This window comes from Clinocottus analis, unplaced genomic scaffold (assembly GCF_023055335.1).
Source record: "Clinocottus analis isolate CAN_PGR_092001 unplaced genomic scaffold, fCliAna1.0.p SCAF_20, whole genome shotgun sequence".
NCBI lineage: Eukaryota > Metazoa > Chordata > Actinopteri > Perciformes > Cottidae > Clinocottus > Clinocottus analis.
The window spans coordinates 12,322,847-12,350,089 of NW_027175932.1; the positions used below are offsets into that span (position 1 = coordinate 12,322,847).

At 46.3% G+C, this 27,243-nt stretch overlaps 2 protein-coding genes across 4 annotated transcripts in view; one reads left to right on the forward strand and one right to left on the reverse strand.

The window, feature by feature from the left end:
* The first annotated feature begins 125 nt into the window (after positions 1–125).
* Positions 126–5,996, forward strand: LOC137791286 (HMG box-containing protein 1-like). 2 transcript variants are annotated; one of them, XM_068586074.1, is made up of 13 exons: positions 126–442; positions 546–649; positions 1,233–1,340; positions 1,416–1,611; positions 2,175–2,292; positions 2,492–2,603; positions 2,752–2,861; positions 3,047–3,203; positions 3,292–3,436; positions 3,521–3,639; positions 3,802–3,973; positions 4,090–4,231; positions 4,392–5,996. In XM_068586074.1, exons 2-13 carry the CDS (start codon positions 559–561, stop codon positions 4,407–4,409), a joined length of 1,488 nt encoding a protein of 495 aa, XP_068442175.1. In that variant the 5' UTR covers positions 126–442; positions 546–558; the 3' UTR covers positions 4,410–5,996. The 2 variants fall into 2 exon arrangements, with proteins under 2 accessions (XP_068442175.1, XP_068442176.1); XM_068586075.1 differs by having other exon boundaries at positions 1,236–1,340.
* A 618-nt stretch (positions 5,997–6,614) lies between these two features.
* The window catches only part of LOC137791285 (receptor-type tyrosine-protein phosphatase zeta-like), a 56,727-nt gene continuing 36,098 nt past the window's right edge, over positions 6,615–27,243 (reverse strand). The window contains exons 8-32 of one of the 2 annotated variants that reach the window (XM_068586072.1): positions 25,815–25,965; positions 24,113–24,297; positions 22,258–22,384; positions 22,112–22,164; positions 21,163–21,630; positions 20,763–20,955; positions 19,903–20,130; positions 16,861–17,005; positions 16,667–16,758; positions 16,485–16,570; positions 15,499–15,519; positions 14,224–14,320; positions 14,052–14,134; positions 13,823–13,957; positions 13,119–13,250; positions 12,858–13,015; positions 12,654–12,789; positions 12,194–12,340; positions 11,948–12,041; positions 11,630–11,703; positions 11,406–11,534; positions 11,175–11,321; positions 10,870–11,006; positions 10,626–10,761; positions 6,615–10,416 (exon numbers count right to left, since the gene is read on the reverse strand). In XM_068586072.1, coding sequence (XP_068442173.1) covers positions 10,273–10,416; positions 10,626–10,761; positions 10,870–11,006; positions 11,175–11,321; positions 11,406–11,534; positions 11,630–11,703; positions 11,948–12,041; positions 12,194–12,340; positions 12,654–12,789; positions 12,858–13,015; positions 13,119–13,250; positions 13,823–13,957; positions 14,052–14,134; positions 14,224–14,320; positions 15,499–15,519; positions 16,485–16,570; positions 16,667–16,758; positions 16,861–17,005; positions 19,903–20,130; positions 20,763–20,955; positions 21,163–21,630; positions 22,112–22,164; positions 22,258–22,384; positions 24,113–24,297; positions 25,815–25,965 — 3,498 coding nt within the window. In that variant the 3' untranslated portion in view covers positions 6,615–10,272. The remainder of the gene's footprint in view (positions 10,417–10,625; positions 10,762–10,869; positions 11,007–11,174; positions 11,322–11,405; positions 11,535–11,629; positions 11,704–11,947; positions 12,042–12,193; positions 12,341–12,653; positions 12,790–12,857; positions 13,016–13,118; positions 13,251–13,822; positions 13,958–14,051; positions 14,135–14,223; positions 14,321–15,498; positions 15,520–16,484; positions 16,571–16,666; positions 16,759–16,860; positions 17,006–19,902; positions 20,131–20,762; positions 20,956–21,162; positions 21,631–22,111; positions 22,165–22,257; positions 22,385–24,112; positions 24,298–25,814; positions 25,966–27,243) is intronic. The other variant, XM_068586073.1, reaches the window with a different exon arrangement.

The following is a 27,243-nucleotide window of genomic DNA, read 5'->3' on the forward strand; positions in this document are numbered from 1 at the left end:
TATCGCTGCCCTGCTCTCCATTGAATGAATGGGCCTTTAGGTGCGCATGCGTGCAGGATCTAAAAAGTTTATCAACAAGAGGGGAGTCACATGACGAGAACATTGTGACATAGATAAGACTGGGACACGCTCTTATCATGTTTACGTGTTCGCATCAAAATATTTCGCCGTGTTGAATCCAATAATATCCAAAAGAAAGGGAAGCGCGAGATCGACTGGAGCTCCGAGGATGTGCCTCGGTGTATTATTAGATAACAGCCCCGTGTTACCTTGTGTCACCCTATGTCTCCTTTACGTCACCCCGGCCATGTAGAGCCCATACGTTGCGGCTCATTGGAGGATCAAGTTCCTGTAAGCGCGCGTGCGTCTGTGCGCGCGTGCGTGTATATACGTGTGTGTGTGTGTACTTATGGGAGTCTGGTAATGCTGTTTCGCTTCACCTGTAAGATATATTTACTACCATTTAAGTTGATAATTTACATAAAAATAATAATGACTAAATAAAAACACGGGGCTCATGAAGTGAGACTTGTTGTCCGTTTCAGTTCCCGTGACGCGATGGTCTGGGAGCTGGTGACCCCTGCTGTGCTGCCCGGTGACCGCCAGCGTCAGAGCGCGCGGCATTCAGAGCCCGAGGGCGGACATGCAGGTAAGCACGCAGCGGCGCGCGCAGTGCACGCGCATGTCCGCGCTCTTAAAGGGGCGGAGGGACTCCCACTGGTCTGCTATTTCTGTTTGTGCACGGGCATTCCACCGAAATGTGTAGCGACCATGATGACGTCATTAGTTTTTTTTTTTTTTTTAAACAAATCTTTTGGAAAGATACATTATAGAGCTGGCAGGCTTATCTCTGGCTTTGCTAAAGCTGTGCTCTATACTAATAATTATAAATAGGCAATAACTTACTATTTATATGCATACTATAAGAATAATAAGCAGACTAGACTATTGGCTTGGGAATAAATTCTGAAAACACTATTTTTATTTATTGGCCTTGAGGGGATTTTAGATTTGAGCCATCTCATGTGTTTAAGCCTTACTGTCCACACTAATTCTACTCAGTTAATCACTACGTCAATGTAATATGTAATAGGTGGTAATATTAGCTTTTTTAAAGGACTCATTCATCTTTGATGAAATAAAAAAAATGCTGTGACATTTAAACAAAGTATATCCTGTAATTGAAGTCAAGTGTGCTTCCTCTGCTGTCGTTTGTCTGGCGTTACCTTCAGAAGTGATGATGGACACAGATGTGGACCAGTCACATGACCTGCTGCGCTGTGAGGAGCGCCTCTCCTCCTCCCCCGGCTTCCCCACCAGCGACAGCTACATGGAATACGGTACACAAGACACCAGCATGCGGACCACTTTGTTTTCTTCTTCTATCCAACACGCCGTACGTTTTCTCCTCCTAGACGACCTTCCAGACCTGCAGGAGGTTCGGGAGGAGGCGGAGCCAGCGACGCCCGGCGTCTACCAGCTGGACGTGGGCGTGTCGCACCAGGAGCGGCATGCGCGCGCTCAGCCTCCGGACACACACTGGCTGACCCAGCTGGCTCACATCGCCACCGGACCTCAGAGCCCGCTGCTGCCAGAGCCGCCCGTCAGCAGGTAGGCTGCCACGCCCTGAAGCCCAGAGGCTATCCAGGAGGAGCGGGAATACGGCACCGAACGTGTGGTTGTAATGCATCTCCCCCACCATGTTACAGGACAAAGACGTATTTAAAAGATAATTAACACATCGTTTTAGTAATTTGATGATGCACTTTTAAGTCCCGCCCCTCGGTGAGAGGCATATCACTCTGTTGAAGAACTAACATCATTTATAATATTACACATTATCAAAAATGTTGAATACAATAATTCTGACTTGTACATTTTTTTAATTTAATCTGTCTTAAAGGGACAGTACACCCCAAAATGAAACAAAAACAGATGTGTAACGGGGCTACATGACACGCAATGTAAAAAGTAAAAAAGGCTCTCGGACCATACTGAGGGAATGGTGAAGTTTTTATCTGCACTCACAGGAACGCCACCGCTTCTAAATCGGCGAGCTCACACCGTCTTTGCAGGTTCCTTTGCGTCTCCTCTGTCCTTCCCAGCTCACTACAAGTCCTCCCTACGTGTTGCTGTGAGCCTCCTTTCCGCTCATGAGTCTGTGTCGTTTTCAGCTCCTCTCCGGCCCGCCTCTCCAGCACCAGCAGCAACCTACATTCCTACGCCCGGCCTCCTCCCCCTCTGCCCCCGACGCCCCCCAGAGGTCCCGCCAGAGAGCGCCGGCGCACCAGGGTTAGAGCTTGTGTTCACGCTTCATCATGAATCACACACACAGTTTCTGGAGAAGAAATACAACAACAACAAAAAACCTGCATCTGTTATTACGTTTGACTCAGCGGGGCAACAACGGGTTCTTGTGGTGTTTGTTCAAACTCTTTGGCAGCTGTTAAATCCCTGAGTCGTGCCTGACAAGCGCTGCGTGTTTCCACAGAAGAGCAGTGAATGTGGTTCTGCGGTGTCGACCAGATCCTCTCTGTCTGATGAGGAAGACATGGGCTGGAGCTTCTCCTGTCCACCCACGGCCTGGCACTGCTTCCTCAAAGGTACACACACACGCACACACACACACACACAGACACTCTTTTGCTGCGACCTCACTTTTTCTTTCTTTCTGCTCCTCCAAAGACATAAATGTGAGTTTGTATTGGAGCCTATCGTTTTTATCTCAGAGCATCTGTTTTCCGCCGCCAGGCACTCGTCTGCGTTTCCACCGCGGCTCCAACGTGGAGTGGCAGGACGTGGAGGGCCTGGACTCGTCCGAGGAAGACTCTGGTGATGAGGAGCGGTCCGGGTCTCTGAAGGTACGTTGTGGTTGTGCGAGCAGCTCGCGGCCGCACGCTCCCATCACTTGTGTCAGTGTAGGTTAAACAGCAGCGGCGGGTCTGGAGGTACAGTGTGAAACATGCAGTGCTTCAGCTCTACTGCCACACTGCACCTTTAAGTAGAATAAGATGATCCTTAACTGGATGTAATGACTCTTTTGCAGAGTTACGGCTTCGAGGGTCTGCAGCTGGTGAAGCACTCAGAGACTGTGCTGTCCGGTCAGGCCGTCCTTCAGCTGACCTTTGACCCCGGCGCATTCGGACATGCTGCCATGACCGCCCGCTGCCAACTCGACCACCCCTTCTACGTGAAACAGAAAGGTAGGAGCGATGGCGAGAAAACTCTCACTGCAACCGTCGATAGAGCGACGCCCCTTTTTTTCACACTCTCCGCCTTGCTTTCCGTCAGGCTGGTCGTCATTTCACCCGAGCTTGACCGTGGTGCGTTATGGGATACCGTGCTATGAAATGGAGGTGGGAGACGTGTGCCTCCCTCCGGGACACAGAGACGCCAAACACACCGACAACTCGCTGGTCTTTGACACATTCAGGAGGTAAAACCTGTTCCACATCCCAGAGCAGCAAAATGGTGAAATACCTTCTTCTTTTCTTTTTTTTTACACGTGTGTCTTCCTCAGTTATGATTTCACTCCTCTGGACTCGTCTGCGGTTTACGTGCTGAGCAGCATGGCGAGGAGGCGGCGCGCCTCGCAGTCCAGCGGGGGAGCCGCTTCTCCAGACAGAGAGCCGTCACAAGGTACACCTCCTGTTTGAAGACGCTCACCTGTGTGGAGGAGCACGAGCATCGAGAACAGCAGCGTTCGGTTTGCTGAACAAAATACAATCTTACTGGAGCGAGACAGAGGATGCATTTCATAAGAGAAAAGAAAAGAAAACCTGTGTCTCTGCTTCAAAACAGACGGCCCCGGTCACTCTCCTCATCAAAAGCCAACCAAAAGCCAGCAAGCCGGCGCGGCAGGAAGCAACAACGCCACGGCCACGAGGTGCAAGCGGCCAATGAACGCCTTCATGCTGTTTGCCAAGAAGTTCCGGGTGGAGTACACTCGGATGTACCCGGGCAAGGACAACAGGTGGGTGAGCCCCATGTCTGCATGTGTGCTGCGGAGCCGCTGTGTTAATGTTTAGTTGTAAGGTAATCTGTGTGTGTGTGTGTGTGTGTGTGTGTGTGTGTGTGTGTGTGTTGCAGAGCGATTAGCGTCCTCCTCGGTGAGCGGTGGAAGAAAATGCGAGAGACGGAGAGACGGACGTTCACCACGCAGGCCAAAGCCCTCGCAGACGAACAGAAAAGAATCAACCCAGACTGCTGGAAACGCAAACGAACCAACTCTGTAAGGACACACACACACACACACACACACACACACACACACACACACACACACACACATACACACACGCACACACACACACACACACACACACACACACACACACAGCCTAATTCAGGGCTTTATACTGCTGACTAATTTCTCCTCTGTGTCTCAACAGGGCTGTCAGGGAAATTAAGGCTGCAGACAGGAAGAGAGAACAGTCTGTGGGAGAGCGCACACACACACACACACACGTGTACACACACACACACACACACAAACACACTCGCACACACACACACGTACACACACAGACAAGGAAACGAGAGCTCTGCGTGGCCGAATGCGACGCCTCAGTATTCCATCTTGTTGGCAGATGCCTCGTGGACGTCTTGAGCCGCTCTCCCTTCCTCTCTTTTAAAAAAGTGCTAAATGTAAAAAGATTTTAAGTCATAAGAAGCTATAAAACATGACATTTTAATACTACAGAGCACCGTGCCGACAACGTTTTCTCCCAAACGCAATAACAAAGCAGGTCAAGGTTTTTTCAGGACTGGAGTTCGTCTCCATCACTTTAGGATGTGTGTGAATGAGCCAATGAAAAGAGAGTTCCTCCTCGCGGCTTGAAACAGGTGGAAGTTGTGGTGCTGTAGCATTTTAGATAAAGTAGACGATGTAGCTATTCTCCCAAAATTATATATTATATACAAAGAGATATATTTAAGTATTTTCATGCCTCTATTGCTTGCATTTGCACTCGGTGTATTGCACAAGACTACATATTTTAACCTCGCTTTTTGTGTAATTTATCATGTAATGTTTAGTTATTAAACAAATTGTACGCCATAAATTCTCAAAGAATGGCCCAAGAGTCCTATTTGACTCGTTCAATAAGATTTTCCGTAGCATCTGCAGCGGCAGGCGGAGCTAACGCAGCAGACTTCAGCTCAGCTTCAGTGAGAAGCAGTTGTTCTTTCTTCAGGCGTCTCCTCGAGCGTACGTAAACAGTCACCGTGGCCAAACTAACATTTCCAAACATTAAAACAATGTCCAGCGGTTCAGGGCGGGCAGAATCCTGTCGCGCCACCACAAGGCTTTTATTTTGAAAGAAGTGATGTTTCCCAACAGTTTTCTTGAGAAAGTACAATGAAAAATACATTTTACGGACAGAATTAATGCAGTGCTGAATTTTCCATGACAGTCTTTGTAATATAGGTACTAGCAATAACTTTGTTTCATGGCTTTTATTTGAGAACTTACGGTCGTTAATATGTATTGTCACAGGCGATATGATGGGTATGTTACAGAGTACTGTCATCAGGCAGCAGGATGATTCATCACACACACACACACACACACACACACACACACACACACACACACACACACACACACACACACACTGCATTCTACCATCTCTACGTGCCATCAGATCATGTCTTACTATATTCATGTATAATCAAAGAGACAAAGACAGCTGAGGCGGATTGAGCTTCCAGACTTCCACAAGTAGCAACATGGAGATCATTTTATTCAGAGTTCGTCTTCTTCCCTGATAAAATCAGACGTACGAGGATCGCAAGACAAAACCACATGGTTGTTTGGCCCCGCCCCTTTGAGGTTTATCTTCTCCAGTAAGTTTCGATGACTTTACTTCATGTCAAAAATAGACATAGATAATAAAACAATGACGAGTCTCTTTCAGGCGGTGCTCACAGCTTTCTGTGATGACAGACGACTGAAGAGGCGGGACAATAAAGTTGATGCGGTCAACAGTGAACTTATTGCCATAAACTAATCATTTTATATGATCAGAAATAATTAAAATGTATGTAAGAAGCCGTGTGTTTTAAGTTTGACATCCAGTTCTCAACCTCGTCTCTTATCGCAGCACATCTGACTCAGGTGATGGAGGTCGAGAGGCTTTTCTTCTCCTCGTGCAGTTTGTTTAAAACAAAGAGAGTTGTAATGCAAAATAAAAGAACGCATCTGTAATGTGATATGATCTTAAATACAGATTGCATGGAAACAAAACCACTACAAACATGAACATCATTAGGAAAGCGAGGGATGACGTCTGCTTGAGGTTTTAAATGCTTGACTTGCTTTTTTTTTCTAGAAATAGTAAAAGATTCTCCCCAGTATGAGTCCTCATAACCTCAGTGCATAACGAGGTTTATTCTTAATGCACTATATACACTTTATCTCACGGGACTGCTACAGTATAATATGTGTCATGACAAACATTAATATGATTATATAGAAATATATATTTTTGGTTTGGACTCCATCTTTGTGAACCTTTCATGGTGGTGCATTGATTATTTAACTTCGGTCCGTCTTTACTATGGTGTCATGTACAGGAGAGACCATGCAATAATGTGTATTATAATATTAATAAAATCATGATAAACCTGTGTGGTTATGTGCTCGAGAGCGTTTAATGAAATGAAGAGATAAGTTTGGTCTAAACGAGAACATTTTATTCATGTTTCCCTCCTGGAAAAAGAAAGAAATTCAAAATCATACACAAGGTCGGTGTTGCTATTTACACACTGCACCAGTTTATGGCTGGAGATAAAGGTATAGACATTAAGCTGCTACTGTGATCGTAAAGATAAAAAGAGATAACATTCCATTAAAACTATAAACATGATCAATATTTCCAGGCTAAAATTATCAAATTGAATCCACACAGTTATACTGTATATGTGTAAATGACTAGAAAATCACTTTTTTATATAGTAAAATAGAAAATATATAGAGGTACAGTATAAACATACAGGAATTTGGCCTTTTGATGTCTTCAGGGATATTTACACAGAAAGATCTGGTGGGAATCACAGTCGCAGTGGCCTCGATGGTTTGTGCCATTTTGCATCCCCAGATGTGCTCTAAGCGGGGTGCCGGGTGGACGCTCAAAAGACTCGCACAGAAGCCGCAACATTGTTTGAAAAGGGTTTAGGGGTTGATCGATCGTGTCCGACAGTGGGCGCGCTTGGACTCGCTCGGGAAGGAAACAGTCGTAGCGAGTGGCACCGGGATGCAGAGGAAGTCCCGCCTCTCGGCTTCTGAACGCCACCTCCGGGCCGAGGTGGATCGGCTCGTTGGGCGGTTTGTTTTTCCACTGATGTGTCTCGACGTCTGAGCGCTAAATGTCTGACAGCGCTCTCAGCTGACGGCTGAACTGACGCTGTGACGGCTGACTGAAACGCTGGAGTGCTCTGTTGCAATGAGAGGTCTTCATGTTTCCTCAACATCTAGAAAACCACTGGAATGCATCGTAAACCACGACGGCGTATTTGGACCATTGTAGGGCAAAGAAGAAGAAATTTCAGCGCCGAGGGAGGGAGGTAATACTCTGGGAAAACTCATATGTTAAAGTGGTAAATTTATAAGAGAAGAAAAATCAAATTTCAGAGAAACAAAACTCAAATCAGTCTGTTTTCTAAAGTACAATTTGACGTTATAGTCTGGGGAAATATTTACAGAGAATTTCTTGTTAATTTGTTTGCCTCATCAATTTACTAAGTTGTATCCCAACATTAATCTTGGAAACTATTCCCCTCCTCCCCCAGCTCCGTCATTATTATAATATAGATATTAACCTACATTGGCCTCATACGCCGTCGTAGTGAACTGACACAAAGTCGAGCTGCAGCTCTCCGTCGCTCCTCAGACAGACACGGTGTGGAATACCATCTAAATCCCAGAATGCATCTTCTACAAAACATCCGACTTTTGGCCTCCTCTCTGACTTCGACATATGAAAGTAACAAGCGCAATAGAAAATAGAAAAAACAAAAATCACAGATCATTATTTTGGCATATTAGTCACACAGTTGTTGTATCAAAACAGGTTTAAAGTACAATAACATGAACTACACAAGGCACGGGTACCAGAGACCAGAGACCACGGAGCCGGAGCAACCAGACACGAACGCACAACTCCCACAGCCGACAATGTACGTCACGAGTCAGGCCGGAGGAGATTTTGGTGAATGAAAATATTACTCTCCATAAGGATACGTGGTGGGTTGAGCCTCACAATCTGCAGGTTTATGTGCGGTGCATGAAATATGTAGGAAAACAAGAGTGTAGGAGATTGTCATTTTCTACATCACTTCCCTTTTCTTACCCTTAAGTCATCCTATTCTACCTTTATTTGTATGTAATTTGTATTTGTTTCTATTTTAATTTTGCCTGTTTGCCAATTTCTATTTCTATTCATATTCATTTTTGTCTTTTAGAAGACAAGAGAGCAATGAAAAAAAAGACAAAAAGAAATACATGCCAAAGAAAGATTACAATAGAAGTTTTGAATTAAAGTAGTTATGTTATTGTAATTTAAAAGGTGACTCCTTTTGTTATTCAGAAAAATAATTTCCAATGAAATATTGGTCCCACTTCCTAATAATGAACCTCCCTCAGAAAAGAATTATAACTAATGGCTTCATTAACGGTTACGACATCATTTACTTATGCTTTACAGATCAGTTACTGGAGTGTTTTCATTCTTTCTACTCTGTTAAACCACCGTTATAGTTTGTGGTAGTTCATTAATAAATGCTCATCAGGTGTTCACTTCCTAATACGCCTCAAGAATGAAGGTACAAATGCTCTGAATGGAAGAGCTGTCTGACCAATCAGAAGAGGGTTAAATACTTTTACCTGATCGATACAGAAGCCCTGAGAGGAAAGGGAGAAAAATGATGTGTGACCTGTGATGTTTGTTTGTAATACTCTGAGGATGAAGTGCTGACTAAGATTACCGTCGATTAAAATACCTTCAGTGCCAAAAGAATGACATCACTTCCTATCACAGCTTGTATGTACCTTGTGTTTAGCGTGCATGGAAACATGACAGCTTCAGTTTGAGCCTCTTGTGGCCTAAACGAGTGTTGCAACAACAACAAAAAACTAAGAAATTCATAAACCAAAACATTTTAATACAACCTGTTTTCACAGATGCAAATAATGAAGAAATCTAGGAAGATTATTCCAGCAACACCTCATGTCACCTGTTGTTATGTCACACACACTGAAAGAAAACTATGGAGACAAAGAACATGGGCTTCTCAGGGCTTCTGCAGGACTATAAAGCATTAGTAAAGTGGTATCAGAAGAGAACTAAACATAAATCATTTATAAATTGCCGAATAAGAAAGTGGTACCGTTTCTCTTTGAAAGGACGAGTCATGTCTTGGCCTGGTTGGGTCACTTCCTCTGACACGAGGGTTCACGTCTGACATGAGGGTTCACGTCTGACATGAGGGCTCACGTCTGACACGAAGGTTCACGTTTGACATGAAGGTTCACGTCTGACACGAAGGTTCACGTCTGACATGAGGGTTCACGTCTGACACGAAGGTTCACGTCTGACACGAGGATTCACGTCTGACATGAGGGTTCACGTCTGACACGAGGGTTCACGTCTGACATGAGGGTTCACGTCTGACACGAGGGTTCACGTCTGACATGAGGGTTCACGTCTGACACGAGGGTTCACGTCTGACATGAGGGTTCACGTCTGACACGAGGGTTCACGTCTGACATGAGGGTTCACGTCTGACATGAGGGTTCACGTCTGACATGAGGGTTCACGTCTGACACGAGGGTTCACGTCTGACATGAGGGTTCACGTCTGACATGAGGGTTCACGTCTGACACGAGGGTTCACGTCTGACACGAGGGTTCACGTCTGACACGAGGGTTCACGTCTGACACGAGGGTTCACATCTGACACGAGGGTTCACGTCTGACATGAGGGTTCACGTCTGACACGAGGGTTCACGTCTGACATGAGGGTTCACGTCTGACACGAGGGTTCACGTCTGACATGAGGGTTCACGTCTGACATGAGGGTTCACGTCTGACACCCTCATGTCAGACGTGAACCCTCATGTCAGACGTGACATGAGGGTTCACGTCTGACACACGCTCAGAGCCACAGAGACGATCATCTCCTGTCAGGCCAACCCTCAGTCACCACGGCGGTGTGTGTGCTTGTATGATGTCTGTGACATGTGTGTATGTTTAGTGTGTGTGTGTGTGTGTGTCTACATGAGTGACTCCAGGCTCTCAGCGATGTTCGTCTGGCCCAGTGGTACAGACCCGTTGGTTTCTGGGCTCTGCAGGGCTCTCTGGTCTTCCTGGCTGCTCACCAGACTCAGCACAGCTCGGTACAGGTACTGGTACTGCTCCTGTGGGGCGAGACGCTCAATCAAGACTCAACCATCTTTTATTGTAAAAAAAGAAGGAAGAAAATCCTCCTACCTGATCCTTTTTTTAATCTAAATTCTTAGGAATGTCATTGGTTAGTGGCGGGAGTTGCTTACTTAAGTGTCATTTTAGAGATCATGAAGTGGTGACGGAGAGAAAGCATTGAGCGTATTATTGTGTGTGAGCTTACTATGTCATTAAAAACACCGGGCCGCATGAGGTTGGTCATCCGAGCCACCTGGTAAACGTCTACTGCTCCTTCCTCCTCCAGCTGACTGGACAAGGTGGTGAGGGCACAGAACAGCCCTGATGTAGCACCTCCCAACCTACACACACACACACACACACACACACACACACACACACACACATATAGATTTACCCTTGCAAAGAAAGTGTCACATGACACATGATGCTGTCGTTGTAATACTCACGGATCGTGTATGATCGTGGGCGTGTACGAATGTCCGCTGTGCTCTCGCACCGCGCTGACCAGATCAAAACTGTTCCTGATGGGACTGTCTGGGTTGGGCCAGCAGGTGGCGCTGTACTGACGCACCTCCAACACAGACTACACAGAAGTAGAGGGAAAAACACACAACATATGTCTTACAGTGTCTTACATATACATATGTAACACATATTTATACATATACTGTAAGACACAGAATAATGTGTGTGTGTGTGTGTGTGTGTGTGTGTGTGTGTGTGTGTTTGTGTGTGTGTGTGTGTGTGTTACCTGTGGAGACTCCACTACAAAGTCCTGCACCAACAGTCTCTCGTCGTTGGACAGACACACATGCTCCTCCCCCAAATATGACACAGAGAAACCCTCGAAGCTCATTGGCTGGTCTTTAACGGGCCAGTAAATGTCTTCACTCTGATTCTGACATGAACAGGAAAACATGTCAGATTGTATGTTTATACTCATTGAATAAGTTCTGTAAGCGTGTGTGTGTGTGTGTTATACCTGAAAGTGTGTGTCTGGCAGACGCACAACAGTTTGCGTGCCGTGCTCCCAGACCATCCTCCAGAAGTCTGCTACCGTGCTGCTCAGAGGAGTCTGGCTCACGATGAACTGCTTACTGTGGCGATGTCCCTGTGAGAGCAGCGGCAGTCAAACGACGACAACATGCTGCGTTGAAGTGCCCTTGCATAAAACATGAACCGGCAAAGAGCTCCCAGTGGTCTCACCATGACGTAGGAGGCGTTGATGAACCCGGTGGAGTTCCCCTCTGAAGCGGCCAGACACACTCTTGATCTTTCCACTGTACAAACACACAGAGACATGAGCTCATATCCACCTCACTGGTGAGAGAACCGACCCCCACCTCCAGAAATGTGGCGGTCGACTCCAAGAAGAGGACCGCTCCACGTACAGCTACAAACGGATCATTCTGAGGTCCCTAAAACACGGTTCCTTTAAAAGGTGCATGTGTCCTTTTTGAACGCGGTGTGGATGAAACATAACAAAGCTTCCACGTGTCTCTTTGTGGGTTTGAACCAACTCACCAGGCATCAGAGCTCTGGCTCTGTTCCTCTCGGCGTTGCCGTCTCTCAGGGCGGTGCTGTAGTCGGCGTGCTTCGCCTGGCGCTGACTGATCAACTGAAACGCGACAAAACGAGCTGATGACATTTGCAACATTCAATGTTTACACCTGCATGACAGTGATGTGGCTGAATACACAAAGAGGACCAACAAGAGTGCAAAGCCGAGGCTTATAAACACGTGGCGGGGGGTGGGGGGGCAAGCTGTACCTTGAACTGTTTGTCCATGCGCGTCCTGCCCGACGCCCCCGGGGTCAGGAGGTCAGACACGTAGGTGTGCAGGAGGTCAGAGGTCACTGAGGTGCCACGGCTCAATATGGCCTCCACCAGAGTGTCATGGATGAAGACGTACTGCTCCTGCAGGAGAGCGACGGGAGAAACACACGGTTAAGATCGGCTGGATGCGCATTGAGGAACCTGATGAGTGTGTGTGTGTGTGTGTGTGTGTTTGTACTTGTACAGCTATCTTTGTGAGGACCCGTTGTAGTTTTAGACATCCGGTAAGTGAGGACATTTTGTCTGGTCCTCACTTTGAGTCAGAACTTCAAATTCCTGTTTGAGGGTTTGGACTTGATTTTAAAGTTCAGGTTAGAATCGAGTGTATTTCCTTTTGATGAGTGTCCTCACAAAGACAGAAAGAAGTACATGGCTCTCGTGTCAGTTCGCTTACCTCCGTCTGAACCAGGAAGTTCCTCTGCGTCCGGACGTGTTTCAGGAAACCGAGAACGTTCACCGTTCCCTGATCGTGGATCTGCTGCAGCATGCTGTCGATCACTATGTAGGTTCCTGTCCTTCCTACGCCGGCACTGTGACACACAACACCTGTCAAACACATCGATTCAGTGCGCGGCATATCTGAAATACTAATACACACCTGCAGTGGACCAGAACGGGTCCCATCTCTTGTGTCCTCGCCCGGGACGACGCTCTGATGAAGGACAGCAGAGGCAGAGTGTATTCTGGGACGCCCATGTCTGGCCACTGGGTGTAGTGGTAATGGAGGACGGTGTGTTCAACTCTCCTCTGACACGCCTGGAGGACCAGAGATGATACGAAGCCAGTGTTTGTTGGAGTATGAGTGTGTTGGAAGGAAAAAGAGGGCTAGTGTGTGTGTGTGTGTGTGTGTGTGCTGTACCTTATTTGAGGTATCTCTGACGGTGAATGTCCGCAGTGTGTAGTAAGCGAGGGTCTTGCTGCTCTTCTGGGTCACCTGGTACGCGCCGTATTCTTCCTGGCTCTCCTGCGGCCAGTACTGGTCACATTTTGTCTGTGGAAAGACGACATTTAGTAGATGATGGAATAAAGCCGAGGTCTGGTTTCTCCTGTCGGCTGATTATGAGATGCTGAGATCCCCTCACCTACGTTTTACCATCTTTATCTTTCATGTCATCATCGGCTGAATGTGTAAATGAAAGCAGCTGTTTGCTGACATGTTTTCCAAAGTGACTAAAGAATCAGGTGAAACTGCTTTAAAAGCTGACATTGAAACTTAAACCCTCTAATTGAATGAGGGGTTTCTACCCTGTTAGTAGTTTGACACTTCCTGTGTATTTCCTTTAATAGATCAGAGAGCTTTGACTCTAAATAACGTTCATTTTAAGGTTCATCCAAGCATCTTGTTTTAGGTTACATGAAATAGAAAAGGCATCAATATCAACTTGAGATTTTTACTTTCAAACTAACCAACTTTTCAAAACTCTACAAGCAGCAAACAATTGCCAAAATCCAGCATCTTCTCTACATTACATGTCATGACTCTAGTGGGCTCTACAACTAACGGTGAGAACAAACATACTGCAGGCAGCTGGAGTGTATTTGCGGCCGCAGAGTCCTTCCTACCCGTCCTTTCTCCTTGAGGTTGGTGATCATGACGATGACTCCGATATTCTGCTGCCAGATCATCCTCCAGAAGTCCTCCCTGCCCGATCTGAGCGGCCCCTGAGCCGCGATGTACGCCCTCGTTCGCTCGTAACCCTGCAGAGGAAACCGCCGCGGCGTAAAGGAAACGCCGGACGGGCCGCACAGCACATTTCCTACAATGATGGAGAAGACTCAAAAACATACTTACGTCTACGAAGTTAGCGTTGATGTAGTCTCCGCATTTCCCATCTCTGTCCAAACTGTTGGAGAGTTTGACTCTACTGTGGTCATCTGGGAGAGGAAAGAGTTAATGAGCTTCATCACTGCTGGCTGTTACAATCATGAATGTTGAACTGTGGTCATGTTGAGCGGTGACGTACAGGCCAGGATGTTGATGTATCTGTTCTTGCATTTGTTGTTGGGGTGATTGGAGCTGTCGGTAGTGATGCCCATGTCCACTGTGCACGCCTGCACCTCCTGAAACCAACACAAACACACACAAGACGTCAGGTCAGTCGCTCAGAGGAAGAAACATGCTTTTGCTTTCCACTTGTCTCTATCTGTCTGGAGTTGTCTGTCGTGTTTCAGTGCAATAGTCAAGAGTCTACAGTGAAGACAAAACAAGCAGAGACATTCTTGTGAATACAGCTGTAACTAGGATTAAGGATTTAGGTGAAAGACATGATCATTTTGTGTGAGAATAACACATCGCATTGGCTTATAAACCTAATATAAAGGAAGAAGGGACATGATTTATGATTTATGCAGGCGGCAACTTCTGGTTGCATTTTGTCTAATGACCAGCAGGGGGCATCTCCTCTTGTTACCAAAAGAAGTCAGACTGTATAGAAGTCTATACGAAGCTGACCCTACTTCTCACAGCATTATGTTCATTTCATAAATTATGATCCTTTTAGAGTCAAATAGACCATAAAGCAGGGTATGCTTCAGGGCGGGGCTACCTTGTGATTGACAGATCACAGAGTTGTTTGGGAGTTATCCGTGTTTTTGCCCTTTTACCTTTTCACCGTGTGTTTCCACTTCATTAAAAGGCAACTGGAACGTTTTGGTCCCCTAATAAATGTCTTATTCCAGTTGTATTCAGCTTCATCCTCTCGCATCACTTCTGGTTAGAAAAAAAACAAACGGCAACGGCCAAAAACCAAGATGGCCGCAGACACGGCTCCCAAAAGACAGTTCACAAAGCAAAGGTCCACTTCTTGTGTACAGTCTGTGGATCTACGCTGGAGACTGATGCTCCTGTATGTGCCCTGTATTAAAGACTCATACAGTACACATGTGGGACAACAAGCAGGGACGGTAGGGTTTTCATTCCTATTTCATTGTTATAAATGACTCTAAATATGGATTAACTAAATATATAAAATGCCACTTCTACTGTGAGTGTCTTTGGCTGTAATGTGAAGTATGTGAACCTCATGTTTGCGCACGTTTAAATCCAAAAGGCAATCTTTTACAAGCAAACATCTTTACATTGAATACCACATGTGAAATACAGAAGACTCTGTATACAAGCTGACTAGTTTGTCAACAAGGAGAATTTCTTAGAGACAAAGCTGTCATTTTCTAGAGTTGGAGAAAGAAAAAGAAACAACCTCTACGGCCGGTTAGGGGTGATGCTGCAGCGGTCTTACCTCATAGGATTCTTTGACAATCTAATGGAGGGTGGTGAGGATGCAGAAAGCACGACGATGGTGGTGGAGGTGGTGAAAGGAGAGTGGGAAGGGGGGGCGGGACAGACAGACAGACAGACAGACAGACAGGGAGTCAGTGCAGGTCCAGGAATATGGGGTTCAGATACACACAGAGAGGCGGGGCCAAGGGGGAAATGCGCCGATGTTCCCAACTGAGCGGTGGACTTTTTGTTAGCCATGGCCTTTTATTCTACACTGTAAAAAATAATATTGCATTTACCCTTAAATGCTTGTGTGTGAATAGGAGGCTTTGCTCGGCCCAAAAGCTCCTTCTAAGACTCTGGAGACTGATGTAATGTAACAAGGAGGTTCCTATCCTATCTGTGTGTGTTACTCAGGAGGTTCATGCTAGGAAACAGGTGACGGATGTCATGCAGATGTGGTTATTGTTGAAACTCATCCACAAGCTGTCCTACGATATGCAACAACATTAAAACATGTCAATACTGCACGTGAGACATTTCAAAAACCTTGTTTCACATTCAATATAAACTTGGAAAACAGGAAGTTTTACCGATCAAACCCTCCCTATTGCATTTGAAGTCCTGTCTCGTGTATTGTGACTTTGGAGACTGGGATGAGAAGCGGGTAGCACGGCCGGGGTTAGTAGCAAACACTCTTCCTGCATCATGTTGCATGGAAGTTACACATTATCGCTGTGCTAAATGAGACCCCTGGAGAACATGACGTTAATAAGAGGTATGGAGGAGCAGTAAGGAGCTTTGACAAACGGTGGACTGTCTCCTTGTACACATGAACTGAATCTAAGGGATCCCTTTATTCTGTGCTGGCTACGCCTTCACCAGCAGGACCTCAGGTCGTGTATCGATCTACTGTCGTGTGGCAGCTCATGTTCCCCTCGTGGGGGACAGTTCACAGACATTTTGATGAACTCAAACACTCTTAATTAGTCACACTCCACACACCTCGAACTCCTTGGAGAAGGTGTTGGCGGCGTGCAGCTCCATGACGTGCTTCACAAACTGCTTCACCGTCAGCGGCTCGTGACCGTCTGGAACAAAAGAGACGAACAGTTCGATATCACCGTGACAATGTAATTAAGTCCCATGGCTGTGTGTGTGTGTGTGTGTGTGTGTGTGTGTGTTACCAGTGGCCAGCAGCAGGGGCGTTGATGGCACCGATATGACTTTAGGTGACACATTGTCATCTGGATAGAAATTAGCCGACTGGACACAGTTTCTGTGACACAAACGCATCAGAATCTAAATCAAGTACACTGGGGACGTTGCTCTAGACAGATATTGACCGTGTGTGTGTGTGTGTTTGTGTGTGTGTGTGTACCTCCAGTAGACGAGTATGCCCACCAGTACCAGCAGACACAGGATGGTGAGAGTGGAGACGACAGCCAGAGGGATGACCGTCCTCTTCTCCCTGTCCACGCCGCCGACCAGCCCCACCCGAGACTCATGGCTGCTGTTGCTGCCCTCTGAGAGAGAGAGAGAGAGAGAGAGAGAGAGAGAGAGAGAGAGAGAGAGAGAGAGAGAGAGAGAGAGGGTATCACAGAGCAGACTTTTAGTTGTAAATGCACTTTACATATATCAGGACTTCCATGATGAGTAGGCAACTGACACTATTGTGTGTTTCTAATAGTTCTAATATATTAATATTATGTCGCTGAGATGTGGTTGATTGTTGCAGAACGGAGAACTGAATCACTGCGCTGAGGCATTTCATTCCTCCATAAAGAGGAGGAACGGAGGTGTGCGGCTTGTTCTCTGTGGGTTCATTACTGTCACCATTTCCTTTCACATTACTAGTCATTTCATCCTCTGGTAATAATAAATATTGATTTATTGCGGCTATTAGTGTTTATGTATCCACCAGCATTAACCGTGTTGTTTTGGAATAAACCTCTATTCTTCCAGCGAGGCTGTGATGACAACGTCCTGTGAGACGAGTATCAGGTTTGAATGAAAGAAAGTAAGCATGAATAATCATAGAGAAAGGTGCATTATTATTTTCAGTTACTATACATATTTGTTCATGGTCCTAAGTAAACAAATGAAATAACGGCGCCTAACTCAAACATTGTTAAAAAAGTAAAGTGTCCTGAGGAAACGCAGCGCCTCGAGTAACGTTTACCTCGCGTTTCCTCCTCCGGGGCCCCGACGCCACCTGTCAGTCTGAGCAGAGGGACGAGACGCCCCAACAGGTGAGTCCTGGCGGCGTCAAACAACTCCGCGTCCACCCCTGAGAGATGCTGCAAACGCTCTCCAGTCACAGCTGCATCCTCTGCAGGCCCTCCGGTGTGTCCGTCGCTCACCGGACCTCCGTCTGTTGAACCCTCTCTGTCGTCCTCTGGCGGAGACTTACCCCCAATAACGTGTCTGTCAAGACTTCCGCTTTGACCTTCCTCATCGTGTCCGTCGACATTTTCTTCACTGTCGTCCAACAATGGGAACCCCGCCGTAGGTTTGTCCTGACCGGCAGACGGCCGGAGGGCATCTTGTCCTCCGGATACAACTTCTTTATTGCCGTCTTCCCTTCCATCACCACTCTCCTTCCCACCGACAGCGTTGATACCTTCCTCATCGTCGCTGACTTTCTTTCTTTCTCCATCTCCACCACTAACATCCTCGGGCCATCTTAAAACTGGAACATTAGATTCAATGTCCTCCCCGCTGCCGGCCTCGGCGTACATCGCCTTCTCCACTGCTGTGTCAGCTTCAGCTCCTCCCCCTTTCTCCTCCAACGCGTTGCCGCCTGCTGTACCGTCGAGCTGTCTGGCGCTCTCATCCGTTACATTGTCCACACGGCTCCCTCTCCAACCCCCAATGTGATCGACTCCTTCTGTCTTTTCTTCCTCCTCACCGCTCAGCTCACTCTCGTTCTCCTCCATTTCTGCCACCGCCTCTGTTTCACACTCGCTACCTAATTTGCTTCCTGTCCCGTCTGTCTCGCCATCTGGTCCACTATCCACCTGAATCCCTGTTGAGCTACTCGTCTTCACAGTGTCCTCCACCTCGGTGCTGGTAGCTGAAAGCTCGGGCTCGACTGTGCTGATTCTATCAAAATCCTGATCGAGTCCGTTGCTGTAAAAACCAGATCCTGATCCGCTTCCCTCTGCTGACCAGTCTGTGCTGGATTCCTCTGGATGAAAAGTTAAGGGCAAAGTCAAAGACGCGTCTTCTTTATGCCTATTTGTCCTGGCTTCCACTTCTTCGTTTCTTCGTTTTTGTGTACTCGGGGTATTCCCTTTCAGCGTGTCTGTTTTTGACAAGTTGATGTTACTCGAGTCATAATCAGGCAGCAGAGACAGAGAGTGCTCAGTGATGAAGTCATCTTCAAACCCCAAAGTGGGAGACATCTGAGGGATCTCTGAATGAATTTGTAGACGGACATAAAGCTCTTTAGAGGACTTGTCGGGATGATAGAAGATAAAGCCACTGCTGGTGTCTTCAGGGAGGAAGGGAGAGGGACGCAAACTGCCGATGTATTCATTAAAAGGGTTCAGTGATGGATGAGTGGATGAATATCTTTTAGCAGATCCCCGTTCTGCGGCAGAGGCTGCAGGATTCGTGGGGTTGACGATCTGTCTACTAGACGAGTGAGGAGAGGCTGCTAAGCCAGAGGAGAGGACAGAGGCTGAGTCCTCGACCTTGAACGTGGATTTCTTTACTGGAAGAAAAGTCACAGTGAGAAACACTTTTCCAGGCCACCGTCAGTATGTTTGGTCTTTCCAGGAAAGATGGAAGAAAAGGTAAGAATTGAACTTCCCACAAATATAGACAGGAGCCTTATCGGAGACGGACTTTCCAGTCATCATCACGGCGCACACACGACGCAAGCAGAGAGCCAAGAAAAGGAAACGCAACCAATCAAGTGACGTGAGCCTGCGTTCTGTGAGAACGGAAGAAGAGGAAAAACAGCCACCAGAGGGCGCCGTTGAGTCGCAGATGAGCACGCAGACCAAAAAGAGAAGTCCGACAAGTACATGCTGATCAGAGCCCGATAAGTATGACCTCATGTGGAGTCGCAACATGCTGCAAGATTTGAGTGAGAGTTGAGCATATTTCATTTCTGATCCAGCTGATTATCATTCTTATCATCATCAACGCCAGCTTATTCTTTTCCATAATCATTACCACCACCACCACCACCACATCATCATCATCATCATCATGCCACCCAGATCACGTAGCACAGCAGTGATTCGCCTCGAGGACCAAAGTCAACCATCCACCGCAATGAAGGCCAGCTGTCAACCAGCCACAAACAAAGTGACAAGTCTGATGTTTCTGCTGTTGAGTAAAAGCCCTCACATCCTAAACTCACAGCCGCTTCTAACTGGAAGTAGACACTTTATTCTCTATGCTATCTTACCGTTGAACATGGGCTGTGTTGTATGCATCAGCACCCTGAGCAGAGAGGACGTGGTGAATGATTTGTAGACCGACTCGGCCAGCGTGTTGCTGGCGGTCGCCTCTCTCGCCGTGATCCAGGGCGGCGACAGCGTGGAGGGAACCGAGCTGACGGTTTCCGGTACGGGTGGGTTCACGGGGGCGTCGCCGTCCTCGGCGGACGGCAGGAAGACTCTGTCCACCCGCTCACCTGTAGGGGGCAGATTGTACATCGTGACGATGTGACGCGGCTCGATATCTATATCTGTTTATAGGGATTAGCCGTACATTTAGTCTCTGAACTCGCTCTCACATCTCATGATGTTTACCGGCTGCAAAACCTCCTCGTCTCTTCCTTCAAAATACTGCTTTTGGATAAAAACATGATTCTGATGTTATGACATATTTGTTGCTTTTTCATTTTTTGATGTATGATGAAATGGGTTTGTATTTGTATCTAGCAGAACACAGTACATGCGTGGATTAAATGGGTCAACAAATGACTGGCGCATTGAAGGAGCAGTGTCGGCCCAGCCGGCTGCAGCTGGACCTCAGAAACACTGGCTGTTGCCCTCAGAGGCTAAACGTTGACGAGACCCACAGCCGATTGGTCCAGAGATTGTATCTCTGAAAACATTTATAAAATGTACCAATTGTAAGAAGAAAAAAAAATCAATCTTCACACAATCTCAACATGTCGGCCTTGATTTCATCAGGAAGAGTGAGGAAGATTCAGTGAAAGAAAAATCTTCTGCTGGTTCCTCTTCTAATATTTATGAGTTTAAATTCCTCCCTGGCACCGATCAAAGATATGAATGCCGAAAAAGGAAAATAAACTCTGACCTGGCAACACAGCAGCAGCAGCAGACGACCCTGTTTCTGCAGAGGCGGTGGTTTCTAGAGGAGAGCTGTTGACTGTGTCTTCGTAGAAGACATCTGTGACGTGGACGTCCTCCACAGGAGGGGTGTAGAGGGCCGACTGAGGGGACGGGAGCCCGCTGTCTGCCGCTTGGTCTGGTGCGCCGTGATCCCCGGCCTGCGAGGAGAAGGGTCAGTACACAAAACATTGGGTTTCTTGGGGGGAACTACAATAATCTTTGGATAAAGGTTAATCAGAAGCACAGCAGTTGTTTTATATTGCGGGAGGAAAAACAAAACTGACACTACAAGCAACTTTGCCTTTTCATTTTGTGTGGCAGCCAGATTTGATGTTTGTTCAGTGTCAGGATGAAGGGGGCCATACCTGATGTGGCAACACCGACAGCGACGCCTCTTCTGTGATTTGTCGGCGAGTCGTCGGCAGCGCTGTTGTCCGGGCAACCGGAAACAGGAAGCCCGGCTGCTCGGTGACCTCGGTCACCCATATCGCGCCGTTGCCGTCGAAACCCTCTTTGGTGAACGGCCCGCGCGTGGGATCGCTGTCCTCGTAAATCCAGTTCTGGTCCATGTCATCGGGTTTGGCACCGCTCCGGCCCGCCTTCTTTTTCACGCTGGGGTTGAGTCGGGTCTTCTGCAGGACGACAGACTCGGGCGGGGCCTTCGGGGTCGAGCGGGGGCCGACCTGGACCGGGAGGTTCTGGTGGTGCGAAGGATGGTTCTGGTAAACTCTGGTCTGCTCCACGGGGATCTCCTCCACGGGGCTGTGGTCCTCTGGAGACAAATCCACCTGATTCTGGTTCTCGGGCTTCTCCGGTTGGCCTTTCGCTGAGAGCTAACAGGAGGGAGGGAAAGCAGGACTGAGTGGCGCAGGATGTCTAGTAGACTGCATGTGATGAGGGACCGGCCTTACTCAAGGAGTAACAAATACATATTGTTATGCCGTTCCTGCTTCTCGCTTAAATTAAAGAATATAAGCATCCGACAAAAGACATAGCAGTCACTTCTTCAACATTCAAATTAACTGATAATAAGGACTCAAGTAATCTCCACTAAAGCAGTGAGGAAGAATTCATCTCATTTTTTTTCTTTTTTATCTCTGCTATACACTCTGAAAAGTCCCGTACATCCTTTTGTACTATTTTCCAAACACTCAACGACATGCCTCCGCTGACATAATTACAATCATTTGCATAATAATTAGTTCACTGATATGACTGAATGCAGTCAACTTCAGCGCGGCAAAGTAATTTCAGCAAAATGAACACGAGCAAAGTGGTGTCAGGTGAAAGCAGAGCTATTACACAGCAGCCTACCTCCCTGTTGCCTTCCAGTTCTTTAGTGGCAGCGCCCGGATCCGAGTCACTTTCTAGAGACAGAGAGAGAGGAAAGAAATAAAGACTGGGTCACCAGATAGGAAAGGAACAGTTTTGTGTGTGCACGTGTGTGTGTGTGCACATACCAGGGTCTTCTAGCGGCATGTCCACTATAATCTGGTCGCTCCATCGTCCTCTGAGTCCGTTGGTGCAAATGGCGACCACTTGCACCACGTAGCTGCTGTTGGCCAGCAGGCTGGGGATGATGGCGCCCTAAAGACACACGGGGGGTTTTCTTATGATGACCATTTACAATAATTACAGCTGAATTCTATAATATGTAGAATTCTTTATAGAACTGGATCCAATTCAGAATTCTTCAAATTCCATTCTAGAATTCTTCAAATTCCATTCTAGAATTCTATTCTAGAATTCTTTATCGAACTTCATCTATAAATAGATTACTGTAGATAGATTATACTATAGATAGATTCTATATAGAATTGGATTCAATTCGTTCAAAAACATTTTAGATATGTATTTATTAGCAGCTGTGAGTAGTAGAAATATCCCTGTTTGTTGTTTATATTCATAGAGATCCTCTTGGGGAGTGTCTCTGGAGGGAGACCTGAAGGGGCGGGCTGTCAGGATTGCCGACTTGGCGACTTCTGGAGTTGGCAAAACTGGGCTGGGTTCATCTTTTCATTTTAGCATACTCTTGCTAGTTTCTGAAGATCATTTAGCATTTAACACTATTAATAATTAATGTGTAAAAAAGAATATTGGTGCAATAATTATGCTGAAATTGTTGATGTTTGGGTTTGGCCAGTTCATACTACTGCCACTTGGAGAGACCAGTGCAACCAGTGCTCTAGCATTTTTAGCGCCCTTTATCTTTTTGTCCGCTTGCTTTCTGATGAGTCTCTCCGTCGCAGCTGGAGTGACACATAGCGAGTGGATGGATGTTTGAGAGAATCCTAATGAATTATTTGTAATACTTCCTGCAGGAGAAAAGGGAGGGACTGGAGATAATGATGCGAAACAGCAGTTGAAATGACAAACAGTCGAAGGTGAGGAGAGATGGGGGAGAAGGATAAAGCGATAGTATCATGTGGGAACATTGTGTCGCTGCCATAGACTGTGTATAACATGTGGACATGTGTTTTGAAGCCTCAAGTTTGTCAATTTCGCCGCCACCATCCTGGATAACAGACGTTGCCATTTAGTTGCTTTTTGCAACCAGTGAACAACATGTCCCATATTTGGAATGAAAAGGAGAAGCAGAGATGCCGGATACGGCTCTGGCAGCGACAGTGACCTGTCAATCACAGTAAACCCGCCCTAAAACATCCCCATTTTACGGTTTATTTGAAAGTACCATCATCTACTGGATGAACATCGTGATGTATTGAAGAAGACTTGACGCTAGAGATTGAGACCAGAAACTCTTCACTGAGGTAATAAATCAAAAGAGAAGGTCATTTTCTTGTCGACTTTTAAAGAATCAAAATTCTTTTTTTGCACATGGAGGTGTCGCCCACTGCTGGTCATTAAATATAATGCAAGTTTTCAGGCACTTCAGCATCAGCTTCACTTGGCAGAAGCGAATGCCGTCATGAAGCCAAATATCTATCTTTTATTATATAAACTATTAATATTGCAAACACAAATGAAACCTTTTGGTTTTCCTGGAGCCGCCATATGTGGAGTGAGCAGGACTGGACTTCACAGACTGTAACACAAGCGGTCCAGTTTGTCAGCTGCATAATGCCACATTCATGACGTTTCTGTCAGCCTGACTTACAAACCCAGTTTGCTAAAGTAGAAACTAATAAAAGGATATTAACCGAGTGAGCGATAACGTTACCTTATTAGATAAAACAGATGAGGAGAAACTGCATAAAATGCAGCAGGGAAAAAAGTGAATACATTGCCAGATGTTATTGCAATACTCCACATCGTATGGTGGGCTGAGTGTGCATTCAAAGAGACCCTCCGTACCACATCCTGGTCCCCGTCCGTCCTGTACTCCTGCTTGCTCTGGTCTCGGCCCTGCAGCCTCTGGTAGGTGACGGTGTACCAGTCGATGGTCGTGTCGTAGACCGCGCGGGGGCGCTCCCACATCACCACGATGGTGGTGTCGTTCTGCGCGTCGGCCTGAACGTTCTCCGGCTCCGAGCTGCAGGCTAGAGACGGGATGGGGGAGGAGGGGGGGGGGGGGGAGAAAAGAGGGCAAGCTTGGTATAAATGTTGAATATCGATTAATGCTTATGTGAGATGCAGGAAAGCCAATACAATATATTTGTTTTAAACTGAAGGAATAAATAGAGAGCGCAGAAATAATGCAGCGTCTCACTTTGCTCAAGGTAACTTGATGTTAATCGACTGGAGGGAAAATGGAAGAAAAAAGAAATCCATTTTAAAAAAAGCCCAGCTCAGGAGGTGAGTGTGGCAGTGAGTGGTGTGTGTGTGTGTGTGTGTGTGTGTGTGTGTGTGTCTGTGCGGAGCTGCATGAATTTGTTACCGGGTAAAAAAAGACCCTTCTCTGAATTTTTGAATACTTTATTTCAATTTCAAAAAGAGCTGCAAAATAAATTGCCTGCGCTGGGAGGAGCGGGGCACAGAACTACAAAGCGCAGCTCCCTGGCAACCCAAAAGACCCACTTTACTTGAGGGTCGACTTCATGAAGACGGAGAGCGTCGTGAGCCTTGTCTTTTGATGATAGAGACTGGGCTGACCTTAATGGACAGTTTTGCAGCTGCAGAGACAGCGGAGGAATATTTTTCAGTGGTGGAGAAAAGAAGCATTAATCATGTAATGTTTGTATTGATCTCTGAAGGGAGGGGTTCCTCCTCCCATGCAGATCAAAATGGAGTGTAAATTAAATGGGTGATTTTGATCTTTGGAAAAGTGGAGATTCTGGGTTTAACTCTGGTACAAAATCATAACATGCTAGGATTTTGTTTTTTACATATGCTCATGCGCTGTTGATCAATAGGGAAGACTCTATCGGGCTCGTTTTGAACTGAAACATCAAAACTCAGTGTGAGCATGTGATGTGATGCTACATGACGGCACAGCACCGAGATGAAAAGGAATGGCAACAAATTAAGCTCAGGGGAACGCAAACATATTAAAAAAAGAATGTGTTCCATAAATGTGTCATCTAAGCCGGGAATGTGAACCCAAAATAATACTGCGAATGAATAGAGGAACTTTAAGCCGTCATAGCACAATTAACAGAGCAAGGTGCTCGATGGCCTCAACAAGGTGGAAAAGACACGTAGAAAGCAGCAAAAAAAATAGGAAATCAGACGTTTAATAAAATATTTAGAAAATAAATGATTGGAACCAATTTTTAGTGATTAAAACTAGAATTACCGCCTAGCGATGGTTTGCTCTCGCCAACTAATTTACAGCCATGTCGTTCCAAAATGTCATCACCTCATTATTTCATCCTCTGACACTTGTGTGAAATTGTCATAACTAGCATATGAACTCATGAACTTATGTTGTGGGCTCACACACTTTGACCACACAATTCTAATCAGCTCATCTTTGAGTCCAAGCGGACTATTGGTCGAAAGTCAAAGACGTCTAAACACAAGGCGGAGGCAGAAAGAAGCAGCGGCAGCATTCAAATGTCTGTTTGTCGCAGCTCTACGAGCAGCACACTGTTGTGTGTGCGTCTGGGTGACGTACTGGGCGTGAGCACGTCCTCCACTCCGGTGTAGGAGGCAAACACCTGACCCATGAACTGCTGCTGCTGCTCCCTGAAGTTGTTCTGCAGGTAATCCGTCAGTATCGCGTATCCGGCCTGCTCCATGGTCATCACCTCGCAAAACACCTCCAACTGGGTACAGAGAGAGAGAGAGAGAGAGAGAGAGAGAGAGAGAGAGACAACGAAACAAAGGAATGAAGACGTGTCTGTTGCATCTTCCCTCGTTTCTGTGCAGTTGCCAAAATAAACCGATGCGTGTGAGTGAGTGCGAGTGATTAAAGGGATGGCGTTGGGGCCAGGCGGAGGCAGGGAGGCTGCTCTATTTTCGGGTTAGCTACGATGTGCATGTGTCATGCCTCGCCATCCCCGTTTCAATCATGCAAACACAGACAAGCGCACACACACACGCGCACACACACACACACACACACGCTTTCATGACCCCATTCACTCTGTTATTTGAGCTCCATAATTGATGACCATTACACAGATGATTTAATTCAAAGTCGCCGGCTCTTAATCGTCTTCTCTCTGAAATCAAGCCGCCGCGACGTTACAGCGCTGCACGGCAGGCCGTCGTTACCTGATGATGACCACGTCCAAACCCCGATGATGCATGATGTCACATTGCATCACTCGAGTGTGAGGCTTTTGTTTTTATCTTGTGCGTGGACGTTAACGACAGCTGACCTGAAACCAGCCACAACTAACACAGGCAGCGATGATGTCATCATGTTTGTCTTTTCTTACAGCCACGACATGCTGCTTTGCTTACAGAACATGTCTTCTTTCAGACTAGAGGATTTAGAGGATTATTTTTGACCACTTTGTTTGTTTGCGTCTGTAGATTTCTCCAAAATCCATCAAAAGTTAGACAATGAGAGAATTTGTAACACATGAGATAACTGTCGTGTAATTAATCAACTGTGTAAGCTGCATGGTGGTATCTATTAGGCAAAATGTTTTACACTATTTACGTGTCAAAGTTATTTTTTTTCTAATATTGAGCCAGATATCTTCATTTAACAGCACTTTCATGAAACAAACCTTCTTAATAGTCTGAAGGTTTTTCTGTCGGGGGTCTGTTAAGATATCATTCATAACCAGATGCATGGAGGGACACAAGGAGATATCTGAATCTGATCTTCAGATTTCTGTTCGAGAACAGAATCCATTTAAAGAGATAACGCCGAATCAGGTTTTCATTATTTAGAATATTAAGAATGGGAAAAAAAAGCATAACGCTTGAAGGTTTTCAGACACAATGAGAAATCAATTTCGCAGCAAGAGCTGCTGATTTCTAAAGAGGGTTTTTCTATGCGACTGTCGGCTGTGCTGGAAATTGATGCTAATGTGTGAAGGTACATTCAGGCTGGAAGAGTGAATGGGAACCAGTGTCACTCAAGGTAA